This window comes from Cinclus cinclus, chromosome 1 (assembly GCF_963662255.1).
Source record: "Cinclus cinclus chromosome 1, bCinCin1.1, whole genome shotgun sequence".
NCBI classification, from domain to species: domain Eukaryota; kingdom Metazoa; phylum Chordata; class Aves; order Passeriformes; family Cinclidae; genus Cinclus; species Cinclus cinclus.
The window spans coordinates 32,051,771-32,074,713 of record NC_085046.1 but is presented as its reverse complement, the minus strand read 5'-3'; the positions used below and the strand labels follow the sequence as shown (position 1 = coordinate 32,074,713).

The 22,943-nt window shown below is 39.9% G+C and overlaps 1 protein-coding gene across 1 annotated transcript; it reads left to right on the top strand.

Annotated features, from left to right (window-relative positions):
* The first annotated feature begins 1,534 nt into the window (after nucleotides 1–1,534).
* On the top strand, nucleotides 1,535–21,834 carry GSDME (gasdermin E). Its single transcript, XM_062495704.1, has 9 exons — nucleotides 1,535–1,745; nucleotides 2,862–3,054; nucleotides 10,651–10,822; nucleotides 11,812–11,932; nucleotides 16,659–16,847; nucleotides 18,485–18,612; nucleotides 18,729–18,912; nucleotides 20,279–20,352; nucleotides 21,584–21,834. Exons 1-9 carry the CDS (start codon nucleotides 1,535–1,537, stop codon nucleotides 21,812–21,814), a joined length of 1,503 nt encoding a protein of 500 aa, XP_062351688.1. The 3' UTR covers nucleotides 21,815–21,834.
* The last annotated feature ends 1,109 nt before the right edge of the window (nucleotides 21,835–22,943 follow it).

Here is a 22,943-nt window from a genome sequence, read left to right as displayed (position 1 = left end):
AGCCTCAGAAGACTCTTCAGTAAAATGTTACACAACTTAGACATTACTCAAATCCTTTTGATGCAGGTGTTGTTGTTGTGGAAAACACCCTTTATTTGTTAGGCAAATTAGGCCGTAGAGGACTCTTGAGGGGGTGAATACCTCAACATGAATTGGTAAATACTGTGTGGAATATCTGAAATGGGATTTGGGAAAAACATAAAGGTAAGTTTGCATCTGCAAAAAGGCTTTTTTTCCCTATTACTAAAATACAGAGCCTGTGGTCCAAGCACTAATAATCTGTATTCAGGTTTCCATTTTCTGTCAATAATACTGAGTGCTTACTCCAGTATCAGTTTTTGTTTGAAATCTGTTCTTACTGTGGCCTGTGTTTGTAAATGACAAATCTAAGATCTGTGTCGAGCAAGCCGGGTAATTAATCATGAAAGTGTGGATACCCAGCTGAGACATCCTATGATCTTAGTTGAACTTTCCAGTCAGTGTCAGTTGGGGGATTTAAAGGAATGCTGCTGGATTTAAAAAAAAAAAAAACTGATTTAATTCTGGAGAGATCATTAGCTCAGAATACACAGAGTTGAAAAACTAGAAAGATTAGATTGTTTAAAAAGATCAAATACTAATTTATTAGAACTGTGTGTTTAGCTCCTGCGAATGGTCATTTATACCATTTCTTCTGTGACATAAGCCAGTCTCCCCTACTGGAAAACGTTCCTTGTAAATATGGTAGAATGCATTCCTGGGGATAAGGAAAACCTTATGTTATAAGAGATGCTGGTGGTTTTTAATTAAAATCATTGCAAGGCAACAGTGAGATAATGTATCTAGTTGTGTAGGGGATATAAATAACAGTTGCAAGTAATGTATGTTCAATTTAGCTGTAGTTACACAAATGAAAAGTAGAAAATTGGAAAACACTGAAGGCAAAAAAGAGTTCATAAATAAAAAATATTAATTGGAACTTTCCAGGGGTGTAGTTCAGAAGCAAAACTTACTAACAAAGATGCCAGCTCACATATTTGGTGCTTTTTATAGAACAGTTGTTATTATCCCTCCATGTGTTTGCTCCCTATTAAAAAGATCAAGATAATTTGTGTGAGTAATACCTAATTGCCTTATGTGGAGTAAGTTTTATGTTAGGTAATAAAAGAAGGATCCTGTAGGGAGGCAGGAATCCTCTGCCACTGCCTCAGTGCTGTCCTCATTGCAGCTGGTCTCTACGGGGTGCTCATTAGTAGATGCTTTTTCATAGAATTTCAGGTAAGATTTTCCTCCCTAACAGATTAATAACCTGTGAATGTTCCTCTTAACTAGAATTCTTTTATTAGTTACTGAGAAAACTTATATTGGGACAAGTGATTTGAACTCCTTCCCAGCTCAGAGTGAAGAAGATAGGGTGAAAACACTACAGTGTTCCTTTGTTATAACCAATTCTGTGAAGAACTGTGGTTAAAAGGACAGTGTAAATATTTATACTTTCCAGCTGTAGTTGTTTGAAAACAGATGTATTCTTTCAGGCTTTAACTGATTCCCCACAATGTTTGCAAAAGCAACGAAGAATTTCGTGAGAGAAACTGACAGTGGAGGTGACTTGATCCCTGTCTCCCACTTGAACGCCTCAGACAAGCTGCAGCTTTTGAGCTTAGTTACGAAGAGGAGGAAATTCTGGTGCTGGCAGAAGCCCAAGTATCATTTCTTGACAGTCACCCTGAGTGATGTGCTTACTGAAGACAAACCAATAAAGCCAGGTAAAGCCATACTCGGGCAGCACTATTAGTGCAGATAAAAATAGTACAATCCCTAATCTGTTTCGTTATTCTCAGTTTTGTTATTAGAAGGCTCCTTTCAGACAAACGCTCTGAAGGAATTCTCCATCCATGGAAATGAGATGAATGGGTCTTTTCCTCGCTTGACCATTTATGTAACTAAAACTGGTATTAATAAATGTTGGTTAAAAAAGAAAGTTTTTCCTGGGTAGAGTATTAAATTGAGTGCTGAAGGTTGTACAGTCCTACTGTTAAATAACAATGCCGTCTACAACCACAGGAGTATCCCTACAATATGATAGGTGGTTGTATGTGATAGTAGTGTGAAACTCTACTGTGCTCCAGATCAAAAATAGTGAATAAACAATGTCTTGTTGATGTTAGTAGCCCAGGGAATGCTTCCAGGCCAGGCCAAGCGAGTTTTATCACCCATTCTGTTTATCTTGCACAGACTGTTGAAAAAGGTTGACCCTTGTACTATCTTCTTCATCCAGCTATAGCAGTCCCACCCATGTTTTAAGATTAATGAGATGGAATCCCATATTTCTGGACATGTCATGATTCTGTGTGGGCAGATAGGTCCCTAACCTAAGATGTTAATAGTAGCTAGCTTGGAAAATTAGCTGATTCTGAGTCTGTTCTCTGTTTTTTAGCTATAAGAAATTCAGAGTTCTTTTAAACCAGTTAGATTTTTCCATTGGTTTTCAGTTAGCTTTGCGATAGTCCTGTGATGTGTCAAAACGATGCCGAAATAAAAGCATTTATTGTACAAGCAGGTCTGCTTTGTAGTTTTCTTTGTAGCTGAAATAACTTTCAGTCATTCTTTATAAATATTTTGTTGTGTCTGAGTTCAGCAGTTCAGTCACCTTATGTTTTCCTAAAATGGCAAAATACAAAAGACAGTAGAGCAAAGATGATGGAAACAGGAGGAGAGCAGATGCAAGAGTTGTAGAGATGTAAATTTCATTATTTACCTCTTTCATACTGTTCCTTGCCCTCACTAACTTGTCATATTTTCTGTAAGTATCTGTTCCCCCAGTCATTTAAGGACAGTTTCAGCACTTCTCTTCACAGAAATTACTGTTATTGCTTTCCTAGTGATTGTGGAGTCTGACTTTGCAAAATATATGGGGAAGTTTGAAGATTTTGTTCAAGGACGTATTGAAACATCATTTTTGAAGGTCAGCCTGGGAACTGGAGGGAAGGGTTACGTGGAAAACCAGTCCTCATTTGGAAACCTGAGGAAGCAGGAGGTTGACTTGCAGCAGCTTATGAAAGATGTCAAGGACAGGTATGTTTCTAATGTGGGTGTTGTAGTGGCCAGGAGAGATTACTGAGCTGAAAAGACTTGGGCCAGCTGCAATCACCAACCAGTTGATTTTGTTGTTGTTGTTGTTGTTGAAACTGTGTTGCCACAGTTTGAAAATTATTTTTATTGTAAGCTTTCATATTCATGATAAATCATATATATATATAAATTGAAATTCCCTATATTTTGAAATCTTGTTAGTCAGACTTCTCCATTTCTTGTTTTTAAAACATTTCTCTCTAATTGCATTTTATGTTTTTGCATGAATTACTACCTGGGACAAGAGCCAAATCCTCCCTTCTTTGGGGGACTGTACTGAGGTAACAGTCTGGAAAAAAAAGAAAGAATTAGTTATTTGTGTTACTGGGGCATTGAATATGAAAACTGAATTCAGAACTGCTAATGTTCTTGTAAGCAGGCTTTGTAATTTTGTGTATGTGTGACCATGCTAGAAAATGGGATTATTTAAATTAAAGGAATAGCAAAGGTGAGCGAGCATAGTCAAGGCATATTCTAACTAGCTGAACAAAATATAGATCTATTGCTTCCTGTTAAACACTGTATTAACTGAGGGGAACCATATTATTTATTTTACAAAGTATGCAACACTTGCTCACTTCCTCTCCTACTCTGAAATCCAATCTATTTAATGTTGCAATGAGAGTGTGGTGGGCCAAAGCCTATTTGGCAGCCAGCTGACTCGTCAGGGGTCTACTTTTTATTGCAGGTTTTCACTCATGGGAGATGAGGGTGCTTTCTTTGTGACAGCATTCTACTCTAGATCTGTAGGACAGGCTGTAATGAATTTAAATAGCCTTTGCTGATGCTCTGAAGATAAAGATGATAGATTTTTGCTATCAGTACAGAAGTTGTCAGAAGCAATGTAAATTTGCTTTAGATACACTGCTGTTCTAGAAAGCATCAATTCTCCATTTTCATGGGAACAAATGGCTAGTGTTCTTTTTATTGTGAGTGTTCACAAGTCAACATGTTAGATATTCTAATAAGGCACCTTTGTCTCTTTGTACTAAATGCCTAATTAAAAGCAGAAAATACTGGGATAAATGTGTGTACCAAGCCTGTAAAATTAATCTGCATCAAGTGTCAAGAAAATAGTGTCAGTCAAGATTTAGGGTCTTGTTTCTAGCACTAGATGGAGTCCTATAGAGAAACAAACTAGAGAAACTTCGATTTAGGATCAGTAAGCTTTTACTTGAAGTTACCTGTTCGCAAAAAATTGTCCCACAGCAAATCAGCACATCTTGGAGTTATGATCCTTTATGTAACTAAATACTCAGAAATACATTACCTTCTTTTGAGTGTTGAAAATCAGTATCTCTACACTGATCTATGCATAATTGTAACTGATGTCTGTGCCACTTTATGGCACTTTAAGGCACTAGGTCTTAGTTCATAAAAAAGATGCTCATGGCTTATTAAAGCTTACGATGCACAGTGTATAATTGAAACTGAGTCAGTCTGCCTTCTGCCAGATCACTGAAATTGATGATAGCAGAATTTTTGTGTTTTTTCTCCAGTGTAATGCAGAGGCTCACTGGAAATTGTTGGCAATGCCTTACAGATAAAATTCTACTTGCTGGTTCATAAATATTCTATGATTTATGATTGATTGTGTCTGAGCTTCAAGCTTTCATCTTGTTCATGAGTATTGTGTGGAATTCAGGAGTGCTGATGTCTACAAGTTAGTGATTTTTGGATGCAAAGCATTACAGCACTTATAAGAGAATGTTTACCTGTCAGGCCTTGAGAAATGCGAGGCAACAAACTGGTGTTGATGTCATTTAACTTGTGGTGCTTGTGCTTGTTTGATCAATCATTGATTCATTTATTATTTCTACATATATAACCTAATTAAGTTGTATTTTTAAAATGTTCTTAGGCTGATTAAGTCAAAGTTGCAGATTAGTAGCAGTAACCTCTAAAAAGTCAAAGGTGATGTGCCTTTTAAAATACGTCATGTGAGTCTTCAGAGTTGGGCAAACTGAGAGTGCTCAGTGGCAGTAAATCAGTTTCCTGTCACTTCTTAGGTGAACCTTCTGAAAAAGAATCCTCCCAATCTTTTAATTATATTCCAGGTGCTGCATTGGCTCCTTTTTCTGAAAAAGGGTGACAGCTGAAGGATGTGGGATGAGATACTTCCTGGTTTGCAGAAGCAGTGGCATAGTAAATGCAGAACACACTAACATAATATGCAATACCTAAAATAAAGTTAAATGATAGTTTTAGGTACACAATCTTGGCATATGTCCCTTTACATTATTTTTGATTTTGTATTACACAGTGCTTGCAAGTTCACAGAGCACTGTGACGTACTGATACGTACATGCTTTGGGGCAGAGTCCTGTGCCTTTAGCTCCCTTGGATTGCTATGGATTTAAGAATATATTCCATCTTCTATTTTAAAGCTTTCAGTACCGTCTGCCATAAGTTCCTCTTAGAGTAGTTGAAGTATGGGCTGGTTGAGCCACTTTTCAGTGATGCCCAGAGAGAGCAGAAAGCAGCAGGCACAATCCGAGACACAGGGGGTCTGTCTGAACATCAGGAAACTCTTTTTCGTTGTGGGGATTACTGAGCACAAGTTGCCTGAGGAAGCTGGTGGAGTTCACCACCTTGGAGACATGATCCTAGGCAGACTGCTCTAGTTGGCCCTGCTAAAGCAGAAAGGTTAGACCAGATGACTACCCAACCTCAATTGTTCTGTCTTCTTCCTTCCAGTAAAAAGGATTATGAGGATATTATAATTTCTGTACTTCTCATATATTAACAAATCTGCTTGCTTGTTTTCACCATTTCACTAAAAGTCATGGAACATGATTGAAGGAGAAGCTCTGAGAGGCGAGTGACAGCAGTCAGTCAGTTCACATCAGCTGCAGAAAAAATTGCCTGCCATACTTCCATCATTTTGTGTGAGTTTTTCCTAAGTCTATGATTAGCATATTAGGAAAAGAATTGTGGTTTTAGCAGCATACTCTGGCATGGCTGAAAGATACTTTCATGCTGTTGCATATTACACTTTAGTTGAATTAATGAAACTGCATATTATTGTCCATACTGAGACAAAAGTAGATGTCTGTTCTTAATCTGAGTACTGTGGAAATTCAGACCATTTTGTGATGTATTGTTTAAAACTCTTTGAGCATTTATGAGCATGATGAGAGAACCGTTCAGTTTTCTATCTAAGCTGCTATGTGAGGTAATATGAAGTTACAAAGCACTGTGAGACAGGATTGAATAAAAGCAATTGTGTGTGCCTGTGATTTAAAAAATGAGGAGCATGTCAAATAGAAAATAGAGAAACTAACTGTCACTTGCAGTCTGAGAAGTCTCTGGTATTCTTAGGGAAGATGTTCTGTGAAGTATGTGTCAGGTTATTCTATAGGAAAAATAGTGAAATGCTGTCAATAAGCTGACTCTTGCAGATGCTGTGTTCTGTAAGAAGTAGGTCAGAGAGGTTATATTTGAAATGAATTAACAAAAGAAGCATGCATCTGTGCTTGGTGGAAAATGACAGAGTGAGGTCTGGTAGATTTTGCTCTCTGACACTTCTCTGGAGGTCTCTGTTAGAGTGGGAACTAAGCTGGGTGAATGCTCCCACTTGCAACAAGCACTATTTGTATGGAGGACATCAGACTGTTGCACATTATAAATGAAGCAGAGAAGAGGCTGTGAGCATGAGCTGCCCATGTCTCTGCAGCTGGGAGAGGAGGTGTATTGAAGTGACATTGCCCAGTACAGGACTGAAAAGGTTTTTTATTTCTAAGTAGTTTGGATTAGTGAAAATTTGTGCAGACAGGCAGCAGTGCTGATTTCAATGTGAGGATGAAGAGTACTCATGGCAATACTCATTCTTCTTGGTATTTGTAGGACATTGACAGGCACCTTGTTTTGAGGATTTGTGGGTGGGTTACTGAGACAGACAGGATTTGATGGAAAAATGGTCCTATGGCCTCTCCTTTGTGAGAAATTAGGTCAAATTCTGTGCCTAAAAAACATACCCTCAGTCTCAGCAGTGGGGTTTAGAGCAGGCTTGTGCTCTCTGCTGTAGCTGTAAGAGCCTGCTATGTTGCCAGGTGTTGTCTGTTTTTTCTTGTCTTTATTTAATTTCTGCCTTTCTCTCTTCTTTTCTGACTCCTGTCTGCAGCAAATTGCCTTTGTGCCTCTTTTGTCTACTGCTTTCCTAATGCAGGAAGAAAAATACTGAATGAAGGTGAAAGAAGTCTTTGCATTATAGGAGAGTAGAAGTGTTTAATCCAGTTAAATGTGGAGTGAGACCAAAAGTCAAATTATTTTATGTACATGTTTTACCTGTAAAGCTTCCAGCATAGTAAATCATTGACCTCAGGAAGGTTACTTAAGCAGAACAAACAATCAAGCAAAACCCCATAATTTGCATCTTTAAAATAATTTTCATTTATACACGCTTATACTCTGGGTGTTGCTAATGGGACTTGGCAAACCAACATCTCATTAATTTTCTATAGTGTTATTTTTGAGTGCTTCAGCTCAGCTCCTTGGGGTGGGATGGGTAATGGTAATGTAGTACAAATGGCACAGGGTTGGTGGGGACTCTTGTACAGTACAGAGTGAAAGAGATAGTAAGATCTATTGTTGCAGAACAGTAGTAAAAGCTCTGAAACATGACCTGTAAAATAAAAAAATGCAGTGCAATTCATGTGCTTTGCATGCATGTATTCTCAGGGATTTAACCAGGCCATCTTGTGCTACTCAGATGTTTTCTTGCATTCAGTGTTACACTGGCAAGTTCAGTTCTTGTAAAAATAGAGTCACAGACTCAGTGGCTATTGCCCTGCAGTACTTGAAGCCCTGCTCTGATTGTCAAACTTTAACCCTGTTGTGGTTTGCTCTTGATGACTGTTTTCAATGATAATTTAGATAGGCGGGATACTTGCTTACCTCATGTCATCTCCTCTTGGAGTTGCTGAGGAGAGCAGAATATTTTGCCTTCAACAGGCTGTGCCCCAGTGATAACTCATGATGTGCCCACATGCAACCCTAGAGTTCTGTTTTATGATAGAAAGTTCAGTGCCAGAAGCGTAGAGGAGAGCACTTAACTCTGCTATTCTAGAAGAAAAGGTTTCTGTAGCTGCAGGTTTGAAAACACTGAATTTGGAGCTCACTAAACTTACTGGGCAGAGGAGAACATTTCTGAGGGCTTTACAGTGGGGCACATCCCACTGAAGTAATTTGAACCTTGGGGCTGTGGCAGTGGCTGTCTCAGGCACAGGTTCAGCTCTGTGCAGGGATCCCAGGTCACCTCTGGGCACTGCCTGGGCAGTGTGCCTCTGTGTTCCTGTGTGTGTCACTGTCAATCCATAGCCCTCAATGCTGCAGCAGCTCCTCCAGCCTTGCCTCCAGGATTTGTTCACTGCCCCTCTCTGCAAGTTAAGGACATGTTCTGACTCTTCTGCTCTGCCACTCTGCTGCTACTACTACATCTGGACCTCAAAGCCAGGAGTGTGACAGGGTCTGAGCCACTCCTGCCTCAGGCAGAATGCTGTAAAAGCAGATGGAAGAAGAAGTCTCTTGAATTATTTTGGTAATTCATTTGCATAGGGTTAGGTCATATTTTTTATGCTTCTTCAATTAACACTTATTCAGAAATAGCAAGTCTTTATCTAAAAGGTATTTTTCTACCATTGATTGTTTGAGGCGGTTTTTTCCCTCTAAATTTTGGAGATAATCAGCAAGTTTGTCGTCCTCTTAAACAGTCAGAAAATACACAGGAAAGCAAATGACAAATTGCTTTTGTGCTGCTTCATTGTATTTCTTTTGCCTGTGGCTCCGTAAGTCAAGTTAAAACTGCAAGTTCTTAGTGCATTATTTTGTGTTTTCAAGACCCTTAGAGCACGCCACTTTAGAAACGTAAATAATTATAGTGGAGTACATGATAGGGTGGATAGACTGTAACTAATGGCTCTGGTTTGGCAGACACTTCTAAGAACGGTGATGTTTGTGGTTGCTTGACATTTCTTCAATTTTTACTTAATCCAAAGGTTTATTGCATTCCAAGCGTGAAGCATGATTTTGCACCAGAGGAAAAAGAGTTACATTAATAATCTCAGGAATGTTTGGGGGTGCTTTTCTAGTGGCTGCTACATTGTTTCAGAGGTGTTTTCTTTCCCTTGTCTAAACAATCAACTTTAAGGTTTTCAGACAGTTCATTCCAACTGATTGAACTTTCATATAAGCATGTAACTCTCCAAAGATCAAAAATTGCCTGAGGATATTTTTAATTCAATAAAAACCCCATCTGACTTCAGACTTACACAGGCTGCATAAATTCAAAACTTCAGAATCTAATAAATCTAAAACTTTTTAATTAAAAGTGGAGATATCTCAGTTTAAATGAATTCGAGTCAGACATGTCTTTCTGTCACATTTTTGGGAAATTGCCATTTAGCTCCATGAATAGCCATTTACAGTAAAAGGGAGGAGAAAAGACTAAGTAAGGTGAGTGAGGTATAGCAATCCCTTAATCTTCCAACAGTTTTGCTGGATTACCTGTTCATAAAAAATACAACATCTCATCTGAGGACCTCCAGTGAATATTTTGCCAAAGTATAATATAATTGACATATTTTAATCAGTTCAATAAAATTAAGAAGTTGCTTTTACCATTACCAGAAAGTCTGTTAACACCCCAAAAGACAAGGTAATGATTTTGTAACATTTTCTTAGAAAATAAACCTCCTGTATTGTTTCTGGGAGTTCACTTTCTGTCTTCTGGTCATTCTAAGAAAAATCTCATGTTAGAATTATTTCCAGCAGCATTTAAACAGATGCTGAATTTTGCTGTGGAGTAGAGATGGTTTATTAAGTTGGTGCCTGGGCTAGAGTTTTGGGCTCCCTCCCACAGATTTTTTTTTTTGACTGTGACAGTCCTGGTCACCAATTTTAAATTTTAAGTCTATACCAATGAATAACACAGGACTTTGAAGCAGGTGGGGTTTTTTTCCAGTAATCCCCAGTCTCAACATCAATGAAATCTTCCGTGTTTTCTCATTTGGCCCTTTGAAATACTTGGTCAGTGCTGATCCCACTCAGCCTGTGGGGGGTTTAAGTGGGCACTGAAGCAGATCTATGGCAAACACTGAGGCACTGCTGTCTTTGTGTCCCCCAGCCAGGACCCCCTGCCATGGCCGTGGTAATGTCAGTGCAAGCTCACAGTAGGAGAGGATTCAGTCCAGTGTCCAAGAGCCTGACTGGTTGGTTTTGTATTACCCAGGAAGCTTCAAGTTGCCTTTAGTTGTCTCTTGCCTTTTTTCTTTGCTTAGAAAGTATCTGGACAACTTCTGTTTCTGCTCAGAGTAGGGAATCAAGAATTCAGTATGTATGTGAGGACTTACTGTGGAATATAGATATTTACTGCTGCCAAATAGCAAAAGAGGACATCGTTGTTTTGAGGAGGCTGCTCATGCAGAAACCATTTTCATTATTACTGTAAAAGCTTACTCAAGTAGTTAAGAAAATGTGGTTGTTTTTGTGGTTTTTTTTTCCACAATTATAGTATTGTTAATGGTGTATTTTCTTTTTCAGAGCAATAGATCTAAAGAGTAGTTTACTTCAGCAAGTAATAGAAAGAAAACGTGAAGTACTGTGCATCTTGAGAGAAAAGATAATCACAACTCAGAGGTGTACGATATCTGAACATATCCAGACAGAAGAAAAAGTCAGTGGTGTGATGGGATGCACTGCAAAAACAATAAAGGTAAAAATTAGTAAAAATCTGCAAGGAATAGGACATTTGCACATTATCTGGGAAGAAATGATTTCTCCAAATTGACTTTGGAGTATTTTTTGTGCTTTCTTAATGTGCTGAACAAACTGCAGTGCTTGGTTATGAAGATTCTATATGGGAAAATGTTTTTTCCATTGCCTTTCTGGAAAAAGATGCCGTATTTTCATATGAGCCTGGAATGTAGTTTCCATCAGAACTATCAAGTTGTGATTCCGTTTCTCTGAAGATTCCTACCTTCAGCAGAATGTGAAGCAAACCTAAAACAATTCATTGTAAGTTGAATAGCAAAATGCCTTGCTGGATCAAGTTTATGTGAAAAGCCAAGTAATCATTCATCACAAATGGCTGCAGTGTCTACTGAGTTTTCATATTTATTGGGAAACATTTTTTTTTATCATGGGACTAGAGATTAACTGTGTTATGAGGCTATCTGAAGAATTGTCTATGAATTGAGAAGGAATTACCAAAGTCAAAACATGCACATTCATTGCATTTTTTTTTATTTTTAAAGCTGGAGGTTATTCACTTCTGTGTACAGTGTGTGTCCAGTTGCAGGAATCCAGGAGTTGCAGTATAACAACCTTATTTGCAAGTGCTGCCTTCCTGATACCAGCCTCCAGCTGGGCTAAAGAAATGTCACAGTAGAATTGGCCAAGGCAGGACACTGAAGTGAGTGCCCATTTCCTAGTGACATGGGGCTTCATCTGTGGCAAAAGCTGTGCCTGGAACTCAACTTCATGCTAGGACAGGGTAGCTAAGAGTGTGAGAGCTGCTCTTGACGTTGTATTTCTACCTCACTCTTCATCTCGTTCCTTTCTTAGGTGCCAGATGTAGCATGTGCTTTGACGAGACATCATGGAGAATAAACCATATTCTCCCTCTGTATTTTTCACCTTACTTACGTGTTTAAGCTGTACAGTAGCTGAATCAGATAAATTGCCAATAAATCTGTCTTGCAGGTTTCAGTAAGTGAAGATGGAAGTCTGGTGAAGGATTCTAGTGTAATCCTTGAAATTCCTCCTGCAACCACTATTGCCTATGGTGTAATTGAACTGTTTATAAAGCACAGTGGCCAGTTTGGTAAGTGAAAAGCTCAGTTTTTGTGAGACACAGTTCAGCTGTGGACAAATCTGTTTGTCAGACAATGATTTTTATGTTTCCCTGTACATGAAGGTGATCATGTTGTATGGTGTCATTTGCCTTGATAGTTATTTGTGCTAGAAATGTTGATTTAGTAATTTTAAAATTCTGATTTAGTAATGCTTTTTCACTTGCTTGAATGCACTGTAAACTCATAATGGCTTGGGTTTCAGGGAGCCACAGATCATGTAGCGCAAGCCTCTGCTCAAGGCAGGGCCAACTTTTGAACTTTAGTCTAAGTTCAGAGTTAGATCAGATTGCTCATATCCTTGTTTATTATAAAGTTTTGATTTATCTCCAGATACAGAGATTCCATCACTCCTCCGGCCTGTTAACATGTTGGACCACTGTGGTGGTAAACTTAATATCTGCTGTTAGCTAGATTGCTGTAGTCTGTGAATGTGGGGCTTGTACACAGGTGTCCAAAATTGGACACAGCACTCTGAGTGCACTTTCCCATATTGAAAATTCAGTTCCATCAGTCCACTAAGAAGCTACAGTTTTGTCAGTACAGCCCAGTATGCGGCAAACTTCAAGGGTATGCTACTGATCCTCTTGGATTTGTTGTCCAGGTCTTTTTCTGCACTTTTGCTTCCAGCCAGCAGGCCCTTGGCCTGGGCTATTCCCTTCACGTGTTGCAGAGAGTGACCTGAATGTAAATCAAGTGTCAACCAGGAATGCTTAGACAACAGTCATGTTAAGAACAAAATCATACATACAGGACTGGAATTTAAACTTTCCTAGCTTTTACACTTTCATTTAAGGATTACCCTTAGAGTGGTTGCAGAAATGCCCTTGTCATGTTTTCTGGTCATGCCTTACTTATGTAAGGTTGAATATTTTTCAGGTTAGAAAAAATGTTGAAATTGGCTTTGGGGGAAGTTGTATTTCTGCTCTGCACAATCGTTTGGGTTTTTCTTTCTTATCCATCCTCATTTAAACTCATGGACCTAAATGAGGTTTCAGGGGATGTTATGCAAGGAGGAATAAAATCAGACAGTAGAGCTGGAAGTTGGGAAGGACTGATGTGGAGAGAAGCAGGAGGTACATCGAAGAAATAGTTGGAATACAGCTGAGATTTGAATCCAGGAATTAACTCTCCATCATAGTACTTCTGATATTAAGGAAGTCTGTAAGATCAAGAAAAGAAGTAAATATTATGTAACCTGAAAAAAGTTTCTGAAAAGTGGAATTATTCTGATGTAGACTGAACACAGAGATAATAGCAGAGGATGTCGACGTCATGGTTATAATAGAAATGTAACTCACAGTAATGAGGTGCAGTTAAGGCTGTCTGACTACATAGGTATATAGCTGATAGCCTACTTAGATGATTTCTACATGAAATTGTGATGTCCTGCTAGCTAAGAATAGATGGGTCTTGTTAATGATCTGTATTTCTCTGCTCTTTTTCCACTTCTGCTTTTTTTTCTGCTTTTTTCCCCCCCCATATTTAATATTAACGTCTCTAAAGCTTCAAAACCAGCATAGTTTGTTTCATGTTTTATCTTAAACAACTTAATGTCCTGCCTCTTTTCTTTTTTAATTTGTGCTGTTTTCCCTTGCCTGAGTGTCATTGAGAAGGTAAAGGGGAGGAACTGACACCAAAATTAGGGCTTTACCAGGGAGAGTAGCCTAAACTTCAGCTTGTTGATGTCTGAGCAGCAGTGTCTGTTTATGGAAAATAGAAATAGCCTTTGAAGTTAAATCCAAGGACTAATGTAGTCCTTTCTCATGAGACTGAAAGTGACCAGTAACAGCTGTAACCTGATGGGATTCTCTTCACTGATAATTACAGAGTAAGATACATGTAAGCTTTTTATTGTTTCTTTTTCTTTGCCACTGCCAGTACCTGAGTTATTCTGTTAGGAAGAATGGTATATAAATTTTCTTTTAACTGTTCTGACTAATGTGACTGTACATATTTGGATATTTTTATAAATAAATATATTTTTAAAAAGGAAGAGGGATCTAATCCTTTTCTCATCCATTTACCATTGTGCTTTCCTGTAATCATTCTATTTGATTTCTACAGGCTAATTTCCAGTGTACTCCATGTAAAAGCTGTTTCTGCTTAAGGCTTTGCAGTTTTGGGCTGCACTCAAGCTGCACTGAAATGCCTCTTGTTCTTAATTTACAAAGCAGGGGATGTAAAAGCACCCAGCTGATTTGTTTTGTTCTGTTCATTGCTGTATGTGTGTGGTTTGCTTTTTCTTAAATGTCTGTAAATTAAACAGTCCCAATATATCCACTTTTCCACATAAAGGAGTCTCTTTGATTGTTTTCATTTATCATCTCAGGTTTTCTTGCATTTTTGTTAACATTTCTGAGTAACTAACAAGCTCTAACTGCACTGAATGTAATAGAATTCAATACAGAATTAATTAAGTCTTCTTAATACAGAATTTTGAGCTTTTTTTTTTTTTAATTGAGTCCTATTACAAGATTTACCAACACCTTCTGAAAAGTTTTATTTCCCTTATTAGCATCATTTTGCCTCAGGAGGGGAGGCAGTTTATTAGCACAGTCTTCCTCCTCAGGGTTCGTGTGAAAGCCTTGTTATTTTCAGTGACAATAACATGAGTGAGGTGGCTTAGTGGTGCCTCAGCTGCTGTCCAGAGTCCTGTTGCTTTGGGAAGTTCTTAGCTTGTGTTAATCACTTTCTGCTCCTCTGTAGCTCCTTCTTCTCCATGAAGGGTTATGCAAGCATAAAGGTTTGTCTTTCTTTCTCTGTGGCAGGGATTTCTTTGTCTGCTTTCCCTTTGAAAAAGCTTTTTGCTGATGGAGTGCACTCCATGCTTTCTCATCTGCTTTGAATGTCCTTAATTTACTGAGACAGACTCTTACAACTGCAGAAAGGTTATATTTAGGTTTTGTGCCGGGTACATGTGAGCACTGTGCTCTATTAGTTACGTTTTGTCCCCTTTGCTGTCAGGTATTACTTCAAAATTGAGTTTCTTTTGCTAGCCTGCCTGTGTTCTCCTCAGACTGGCTGCAGAGTGCCGTGGGTACACATTCAGATCTTACATTTGAGCCAATAAAAGATGATCAGGATATGCATAGGGCTTTGACTGTATTCTGCATCTTTAGGGCACAGTGTTGGACACACGAGCACAGAAGTTGGCACTCCAGGTTGCTCAGCATAACTCTTACGAAGGCTCCCTGTACGTTCCAGGAAGCCTTTAACTTCATCAGGCTGGGGGCACTGGGGTGGCAGGACAAGGACAGTCCTGTTTGGGTGAGGTTGGCCAGTGCTTGTCACGAAGATGAGGCTGTAATCCAGCCAGAGCATGTTATTTCATCTCTGAAGTTAGGGAAGAGAGACAGTTTCTGTGGAGTGATTCTGTTAGGGAACATCCCTGGGTGATGTCCTTTAGAGACTTTCAGAAGTCTCCTGTTGTCCATTTACCTGGAGAACTTGAGGATGGACCTGTGGCTTGGCTGAGAAAGAGGAGGCTGTCAGTGCCATGGCTAACAGAAGCTCTGTAAAGGACCCTCAAGAGTTCTTACAAATCTCAGAGAGTACTTTCATGTGTCTCCTTCATGAGTGGATCCTATTGCCTGCATTACAGCATGTCTCTTAGTGGGTAGAAAACTTACAGACTGGGGAATGAGAGAGTGGAGAGCAGTGTCATGGAAAGGGACCTGGGGGGCAGTGGCAAGGTGAACATGAGCCAGCAGTGCCCTGGCAGCCAGGAGGGACAACCCTGTCCTGGGGTTCATCAGGCACAGCATCAGCAGCCAGGCAAGGGAGGGGATTGTCCTGCTCTGCTCTGAGCTGGGGCAGCCTCACCTCCAGTGCTGAGGGCAGTTCTGGGTGCCACAATGTAAGAAAGATTATAAATTATTAGAGAGTACCCAAAGGAGGGCAGCAAAGATGGTGAAGAGCCCTGAGAAGCCATATGAGGAGCAGCTGAGGTCACTTTGTCTGTTCAGCCTGGAGAAGAGGAGGCTGAGGAGGGACCTCAGTGCAGTTACAACTTCCCTGTGAGAGGAAGAGGAGGGGCAGGCACTGATCTCTGCTCTGTGGTGGCCAGCAACAAGGAATGGCCCAAAGTTGTGTCAGGGGAGGTTGTTTGGGTGGAATATCAGGAAAAGGTTCTTCACCCAGAGGGTGTTTGGGCACTGGAACAGCTCCCAAGGGAAGTGTTCACAGCACCAACCTGACAGAGCTCAAGAAGCATTTGGACAACAGTCATGGGCATGTGGTGTGACTCTTGGGGATGGTGCTGTGCAGGGACCAGAGTTGGACTTAAAGTGATCCTTGAGGGTCCCTTCCAACTCATTATATTCTGTGATTCTGTGAAAATACCAAGAATTCCTACCTACGTCTCCTGTATGCAGCATTCTGGTTTCCAGTGTCCGCAGGAAATTTTCGTGTTATTTTCTGTCTACACTAATTTAGTTCACAGGAGCTGGTGTCACATTCTGTGGGAGGCAGCTGCACCACAGGTCTCCTGTCTGTACACACTGTACCAAACATCAGGGCTGCTGGAATGCTCAATAATTCACATGCACAGCAACCACTGGCATTCTCTCCATCTGGGAGAGACAAGACATGGAGAAACAACATGTGAGAGCACTAGAAAATACAAGCTATCATCTCATTCAGTAATTGCTTGTGTATTTTATTAATTATTGGTTTTGATTGAATTTCTAATTACAGAGTTCTGCCTGCTAGATGAACAGCAAGGAGGTTTTGAAAAAGAAAGCACAGAAGGCTCATCTTATCCTCATTCAGTTGAATTCAGAGATGCTTCATTCCTCTATCAGCCAGATGCTGTTGATAATGAGATGTACTCTGGGGCTAAAAACCTCGTTCCCAGTGATGCTTCTATAAGTATATTGAAACAAGGTATTACCAGAAATGCTTTACATGATTATATTACAATGAATTAAATAACCTGATGGGCAGAAATAATCTGGTACAATAGTAAGTAAGAAATCTTGTTAGTTCATTTTAATAGCTCTTATCATGAACTCTTGGGGGAGTGCACTGAAAGAATATAAAAATCAGTTTGCACTAAGTATATGCAGTGGACTCTTTCTTGTGAACATTCCAAATCCATCTGTCATAAATATCATCTTACAGAGTCAGATGTTTATGACAGCTCTTACATTCCAGATAACCTCTGCAAGTTTAGTAATGATACATGATTTCATTCAGGAAGGGTCACTGAAAATAGTGTCTCATGATTTGAAAAATACTCCCAATAAAACTACTCCGTTACAGGTTAAGTCTCAGACAGATATCTCCCTTGCCTTCACTTCGTCTCATTATTTTCTGAGAAGCTTTATAACTGACAAAATCAAAGCATGGTTTAAATGGAAGTTTGCAAATTGGTATAATGGTCCAGGTACAAGTTTTTATTGTAGGAACGTGGAAAGAGGTGGCAGGAATGTTATTTGTGGAATGAAAAAAGAAAGACCAATCAAGGCCCCAGAAAACACTGTGCTTTTCATCAGTTCTTGGTGGAATTCTTACAGCTGGTTCTACTGATTAATACCACCTCTCTTGTCTCTAAGTCTCACCCTTGGTTAACGGTTGTTCAATAAACAATATATATAAAGCACTTGTGAAAGAATGGTATATGCCACTGTTCTGTTTTTTGTTTTAGCCTGACATATCTATTTGCTTTTCTTGTTCAAAAGGTTTGGAGATTTCTTTAAATAATTCAGCCACCCCTGTCTCTTGGAAAATTAAAAAGCTAAAAAAATGTTTTTACTAAAGAATTTGGAAGCACATTTAATTTTCTGTTCTTTGTATAGACAAATTCATACAGTTGCATCAGAGAAACAAAATACCTGCCTGTGGCTGGGCTTTTGTTTTCCCCAGTGAAGTAATTTTTTAGTTAAAAAGGACATCTTTAAATAGAGCATGATTCTTGACTGAAGTGACACAAAGGAAGTTTTCTTTTAAACAAATTTGAGAATACTTGTATGCCCACAATTTTGGAATGTGGCAAAATACCCTGAACATTCCAACCTTCCAGTTGGCATTGTTGATTTGAAAGCTTCAATTTTTATAGCAGAGAGGCAGTTTGATGTCACAAAAGATTTAATTTCAGTATCATAGTTGAATTGTGAGAAAATGAATGCAGGGCACTCCCGTGTATTTAATGAGGACTCTTCATTCTGCCATATAGATGAACATTCTCTGGAGATAAACTTTAAAGTGGGAGACTTAAGATGTAGTTCATTGGTTAACATTAAAGTATTGACTTCTAAAATATTAAAAATACTGTACACCAAAATGTTGATTCTTGGTAGCTGTTCTTCTTTCTTAGTATTTGCATTGAGGTTTCATTGGCTCCATAGGAAATAACACCTGATCTGTTCAAGCCTTGCATTTTAACTTGTGCTGGTTGGAAATCAGGATGTTGAGGTGTGGTGATAAATGAGCTTATGGACTGCATAGCAAAATGTTGTCTGTTTTTACTAACATCTGTGTAGAAATACTTAGTTTTATTTTCTACTGCTTTCTTGGGAAAGATCTGTCACGGTTGAAGACCCAGTTCCAGCCCTTTGTGAAGCTTCCGGAAGACAAGCAAAGAGCTTTGTATAAAACCCTTTGTGAGCTCTTGCTCCATGAAGAAATGGTGACTGCCCTGGGGGACTTGGTAAGATGAAGAACCTTTGGATTGCTTCCTAAAAGTAATTTCAGAATAGTACTAGCATTCTCTTTTTTTAAAATTTTTCTCTTTTCAAGACGTTTTGCTTATTCTTTTGCTTTCAGTTCGATGCTATCTGCACAGGAGGCAAGCCAGATCTGGAGGAGTTAAAACTTGAACAACAAAGAGATCTCCTTGACTTCTTGCAGCTCCTAGGGTGCAGTTTACAGAGTGAGCTGTTGCAGAAATATCAGCCTCAGGATGAAGAACTTTTCTCAGCTGCTCACCTCCTTATCAGTGCTATATCTGGTATGTTGTGAAAAGCCCTTTTTAAATTTTTATTTTCCTTTTAGAAGCTCCTACCATGTTAAAGCTTTTATGGCTTTCTTTGAGCAGTTGGTGAGCTTCATGAACATAAATTGTTCTGTTCCCTTTTTATGAGTTTGGTATACTATGTGTAGCATTCCTGGCTGTGAATTAAATTCAGCCCTCAATCACTGACAGATTTTGTGCGTAAATTACACATTCCCCCAAGACTGCTCAACTTTGCTTCTGCTGAGTGTGAGCATTTGCAGTTTGGCAAGCTAATTTCTGTACTTGGTGCATGCAAGAGTCCTTCCTGCCTAAATGCTGAGAATTACAAATTGGGTGTTGTCTCATGTGTAACAGTGTATATTGTTCAAGTGCACACCAAATTTAGCAAAAATGAGTTTAAAACCGAGACACTGCAATTAGAGGGTTGTGTTGCAGCTGCTCAAAAAGGAGATTAAACATAAATGTCAAACAAATGCCATCCTCACAGTCTAGTTGGCACCACAGTGTTAATTAAAAGCTACCTGCAAAGTCCAAGACAGACTTCCCTAGATTTTTCTCTTCTCTCTTGTGTATAAAGAATTCCCTGACATTAAGATAATGAAGGGAAGTCCAGTATAAATTGTGGCACTGTGCCGCAAAATGTCAGTGTGCATCCATACATGCACAGGACCCAGGTGGGAGAGCTTAACTCATTTGTGGAGAGAGAAAAGAAATAGAAAACAGAAACCTGCTGATGTGGTAACAATTGTCAGATGCCATTAACAGCAGGGTACAGTTAATTGAGTGTGTTGCATTATGACCTGACTTTGGACATAATGTCTGCTGCTTAGGTCCAGGCATAAGTGTAGCTGGATGTAGGTTCAAAAGCTGTTTTATACCTGTTGCTTGTGGTAGGAATTGCAGCCTTTTTGTTAGAGTTGAAGGGCACCACAGGGATCAGTTAGTCCATCTCCCAGCCTCAAGGCAGTCTCAGCTATGCCATTCCTCTCAAGCTGTGCTTTGCAGAAGTTAGCACCTCGTACAGGTTTTGGGAGCACAGATTCTTGGTTTATTCAAGACCTAAGTCATTCATCCAGCCTGCAGACTCAGAGTTAAACACTGAGGAGATACTTAGGGAGGAGGCAAGGATGATGGGGAGGAAACACCCATTTTCTACCAGTGCCTTTTCTCAAGGACACAGATAGTCACACGCTTTGCCTATCCCATTCTACTGTGCCAGTAGGAAAGGGCTGGATCAGCCTCTTCCAAGCATCCAGCTGAGGAGGACCTGTTAGCTCCCTGATAAAGCTCCTCTTCCAGCAGCCAGCCTGGTGCAGGGTTCACTGGAAATGATCTTTGCCTGTGAATGTGTCCTTCACAGAGCTGCCTGATGACACTCTTGTCCTGCTGCGTGCCTGCTGTGATCTCCAGGTTGTTCCAGCCTTGTGCTGTTTGGTGAGTAACAGAGATGGGACCACTGGCTCGTGGACACAGCAGCAGGGAGTGCCTGTGTCCTTGGTCATATTTCTCCCCAGTAAAGGAGGAGATACCAAGCTCCAGTGGGAATTTCAGCTGTAGGCAGTGCTTAGCCAAGGTCAGAGTGTGATATGGTGAATGAGGCACGCAGTTTACTGCAGGTGCATAACCTAACTTCCAAGCATTGCTGTATTTTGGAAATTTCATGGCTTGTGAGCAAAAGAAAATTGTAACTTAAGCTCCAGTTTTATTTTTTAATGGTCTCACTGTTTTAAAGTCTCAGTAGCAGTAATCACCTCTCCTTGGGAAACAGAAATTTTGCTTTGATAGCAACAGTGCTTGAACCTTGGCAAGCCCTGAAGTCTCAAAACTCTGAGGCCATTTATTGAAACTGCTGAAGGAATGGTGCAGGGCATTAGAGTAAAGGAGCACCTCTCCTATGAGGAAAAACTAAAAGAATTGGGTTTGCTCAGCCTGGAGAAGAGAAGGCTTCAGGGTGACCTAATTGCAGCCTCCCAGTACCTGAAGGAAGCTTACAAAAAAGATGGAGAGAGACTTTTTACAAGAGTAAAAGTAAGTTTTAGTAAAAGTAAAATTCAAACTGAAGGAGGGTAGGTTTTGGTTAGATACTGGGAAGAAACTCTGCTATGAGAGTGGTGAGGCATTGGAGCAGTTTGCCCAAAAAAGCTGTGTATGCCCCGTCCCTGGAAGTGTTCAACTCCAGGTTGGATGGGGCTTTGAATAACCTGGTCTAGTGAAAAGTGTCCTTGCCTGTGGCAAGGGGATTGGAACTGAATGATCTTTTAAGGTCTCTTCCAACCCAAAACATTATGATTCTGTGATTTTTTAAAGCTTTTTAAAGTCGCTTACAAAAACAATAGTAAAATCCTTTAAATAGGTAGGTGCAAGGGGAGTTCTTCTGTTTGCTCAGAGTGACAGGTAAGTGTGATGTGCAGTGAGAGAAGTTGAACTCAGGGAATGACACAGCAGGAGAGATGATTCTTCTTAAATTGTGCCATAGAGCTTTGGTTCTGGATCAGCACGTCATACTTGTCAGGGCTAGTAGCAAAGGGAATCTTGACCTTTTGCTGCTGCCTTGTCAGCTCTCTGGTGTTTTTGTGTGGAAGAACTGAGCTGAGCAATGGCAGGAACAGCAGTGCTTGGAAAATGTTTTAATGTCTCTCTCTTTTGCTTTCTCTCATAAATACAGCCAAACATCACTTCAGCTGATGGCACTGTGGCACTGAGCAGTCCTTTGGTGGCCACTCTCACTGACAGAGGAAAGTTTGAGATCGTGCAAAGGCTGTTTGCTTCATCAAACATTAATCTGGAAATGGCAGAGTCTTCTGTAAAAGCTGTAACTATGAAAGAACCGAGATTCTTCCCACTTGTTCTTTATGTTGCCCTGTATGGATTTCATGCATTAGGTGGGATTGTATAGGAGCTGTACTGAGTATCCAGTTTTTGCTCTAGCCCGTTGTTTCTTCTGTAGCTCTGTAATTTTGGTGTGTCTGGGATCAGCTATAGAGCTGTTCTGTTGGTACTTAGGGCAGCACAGCCAGGAATTAGGGTGACCAGGGGACTCTGCAGTTTCAGTGGAAAATACATAAATTAGGAATGAAGGGGATAAATTAAAAAAGACAGCCATGGAAGAGAAATGGAACATAGCTGCTCTGCTAGGTGTCAGACCTGCAGGGCAGTGAAAGCCAGATTGCTTGCATTAATATGCATGGGAGAAAACAGTGAAGTACAAACTGCTTTTTGTAAGGAAGCAAACAGGCAGGCCCTGGAAACCCAGGGTTCTGCAATGCAGCAACTGCTTTGCTCCTTTAAGCCTGGGTGTGCAGAATGCCTTCACGTTGGAGGAAGTGCAATGAAGGGCTCTTAAAAAGGTACTCAGTTAGATTCTCTTATTAATTATTGTTTGACTTCTGTGGATGTGAACTGCACACTGTGGGAAATTACAAAGCCTCCTTTTCAACTGCCAAGACCACTTTAGGGATTTGTACCTCTGCACAGCATTGCTGTTTTCTGGTATGTTCTCACCCATGTTAGCAAGTTTCAGCTGTTTAAACTGCATTCTGAACTTCGAGGTATGGCAATGCCTTTTGTTGTGTGCACGTGAAGGGTTCCTGCTGTACACCACAAAAATGATCGTATGACTTTTTACTCATATGACATTTTCAGTGCAGATATTTTGCTTGTTTCTTTGACTAACAGCAAAGTATTAGTAAAGCACTGTGTGCTTGAACTGTTTTGCTTGTTTTTTCATTGCAATTTTTTGTAATCATGGATGGAACAGAACTGCAGCAGAGATCACTGTAAATGTGGGCTTAGGAAGAAGATGTTCCAAGTAGGTGGAGTATCAGTGCTTACAGATGAGATCGTGAGATGACTGAGAGACAAACAAGCAGGCACCTGTGTGGGGGTGATCAGTAACCAGGCCTGCAGCGTAGCTGGTGGGTGGAAGTTCTGCTCAATTTCCTGCTCTGTTCCCACACAGCCTTGAGCAGATTGTCTAAGAAGCCTTGAAAAAGTCACATCAGTTCAGCTTTGCTTGAGGACATGGA

Bases quoted from the DNA above. Each gene is read 5' to 3' on its own strand.
- GSDME (XM_062495704.1), top strand. From the start codon at position 1,535: ATGTTTGCAAAAGCAACGAAGAATTTCGTGAGAGAAACTGACAGTGGA. The intron at 3,055-10,650 runs GTATGTTTCTAA...TTTCTTTTTCAG, and splicing joins ATGAAAGATGTCAAGGACAG to AGCAATAGATCTAAAGAGTA. The intron at 11,933-16,658 runs GTAAGTGAAAAG...TTCTAATTACAG, and splicing joins AAAGCACAGTGGCCAGTTTG to AGTTCTGCCTGCTAGATGAA.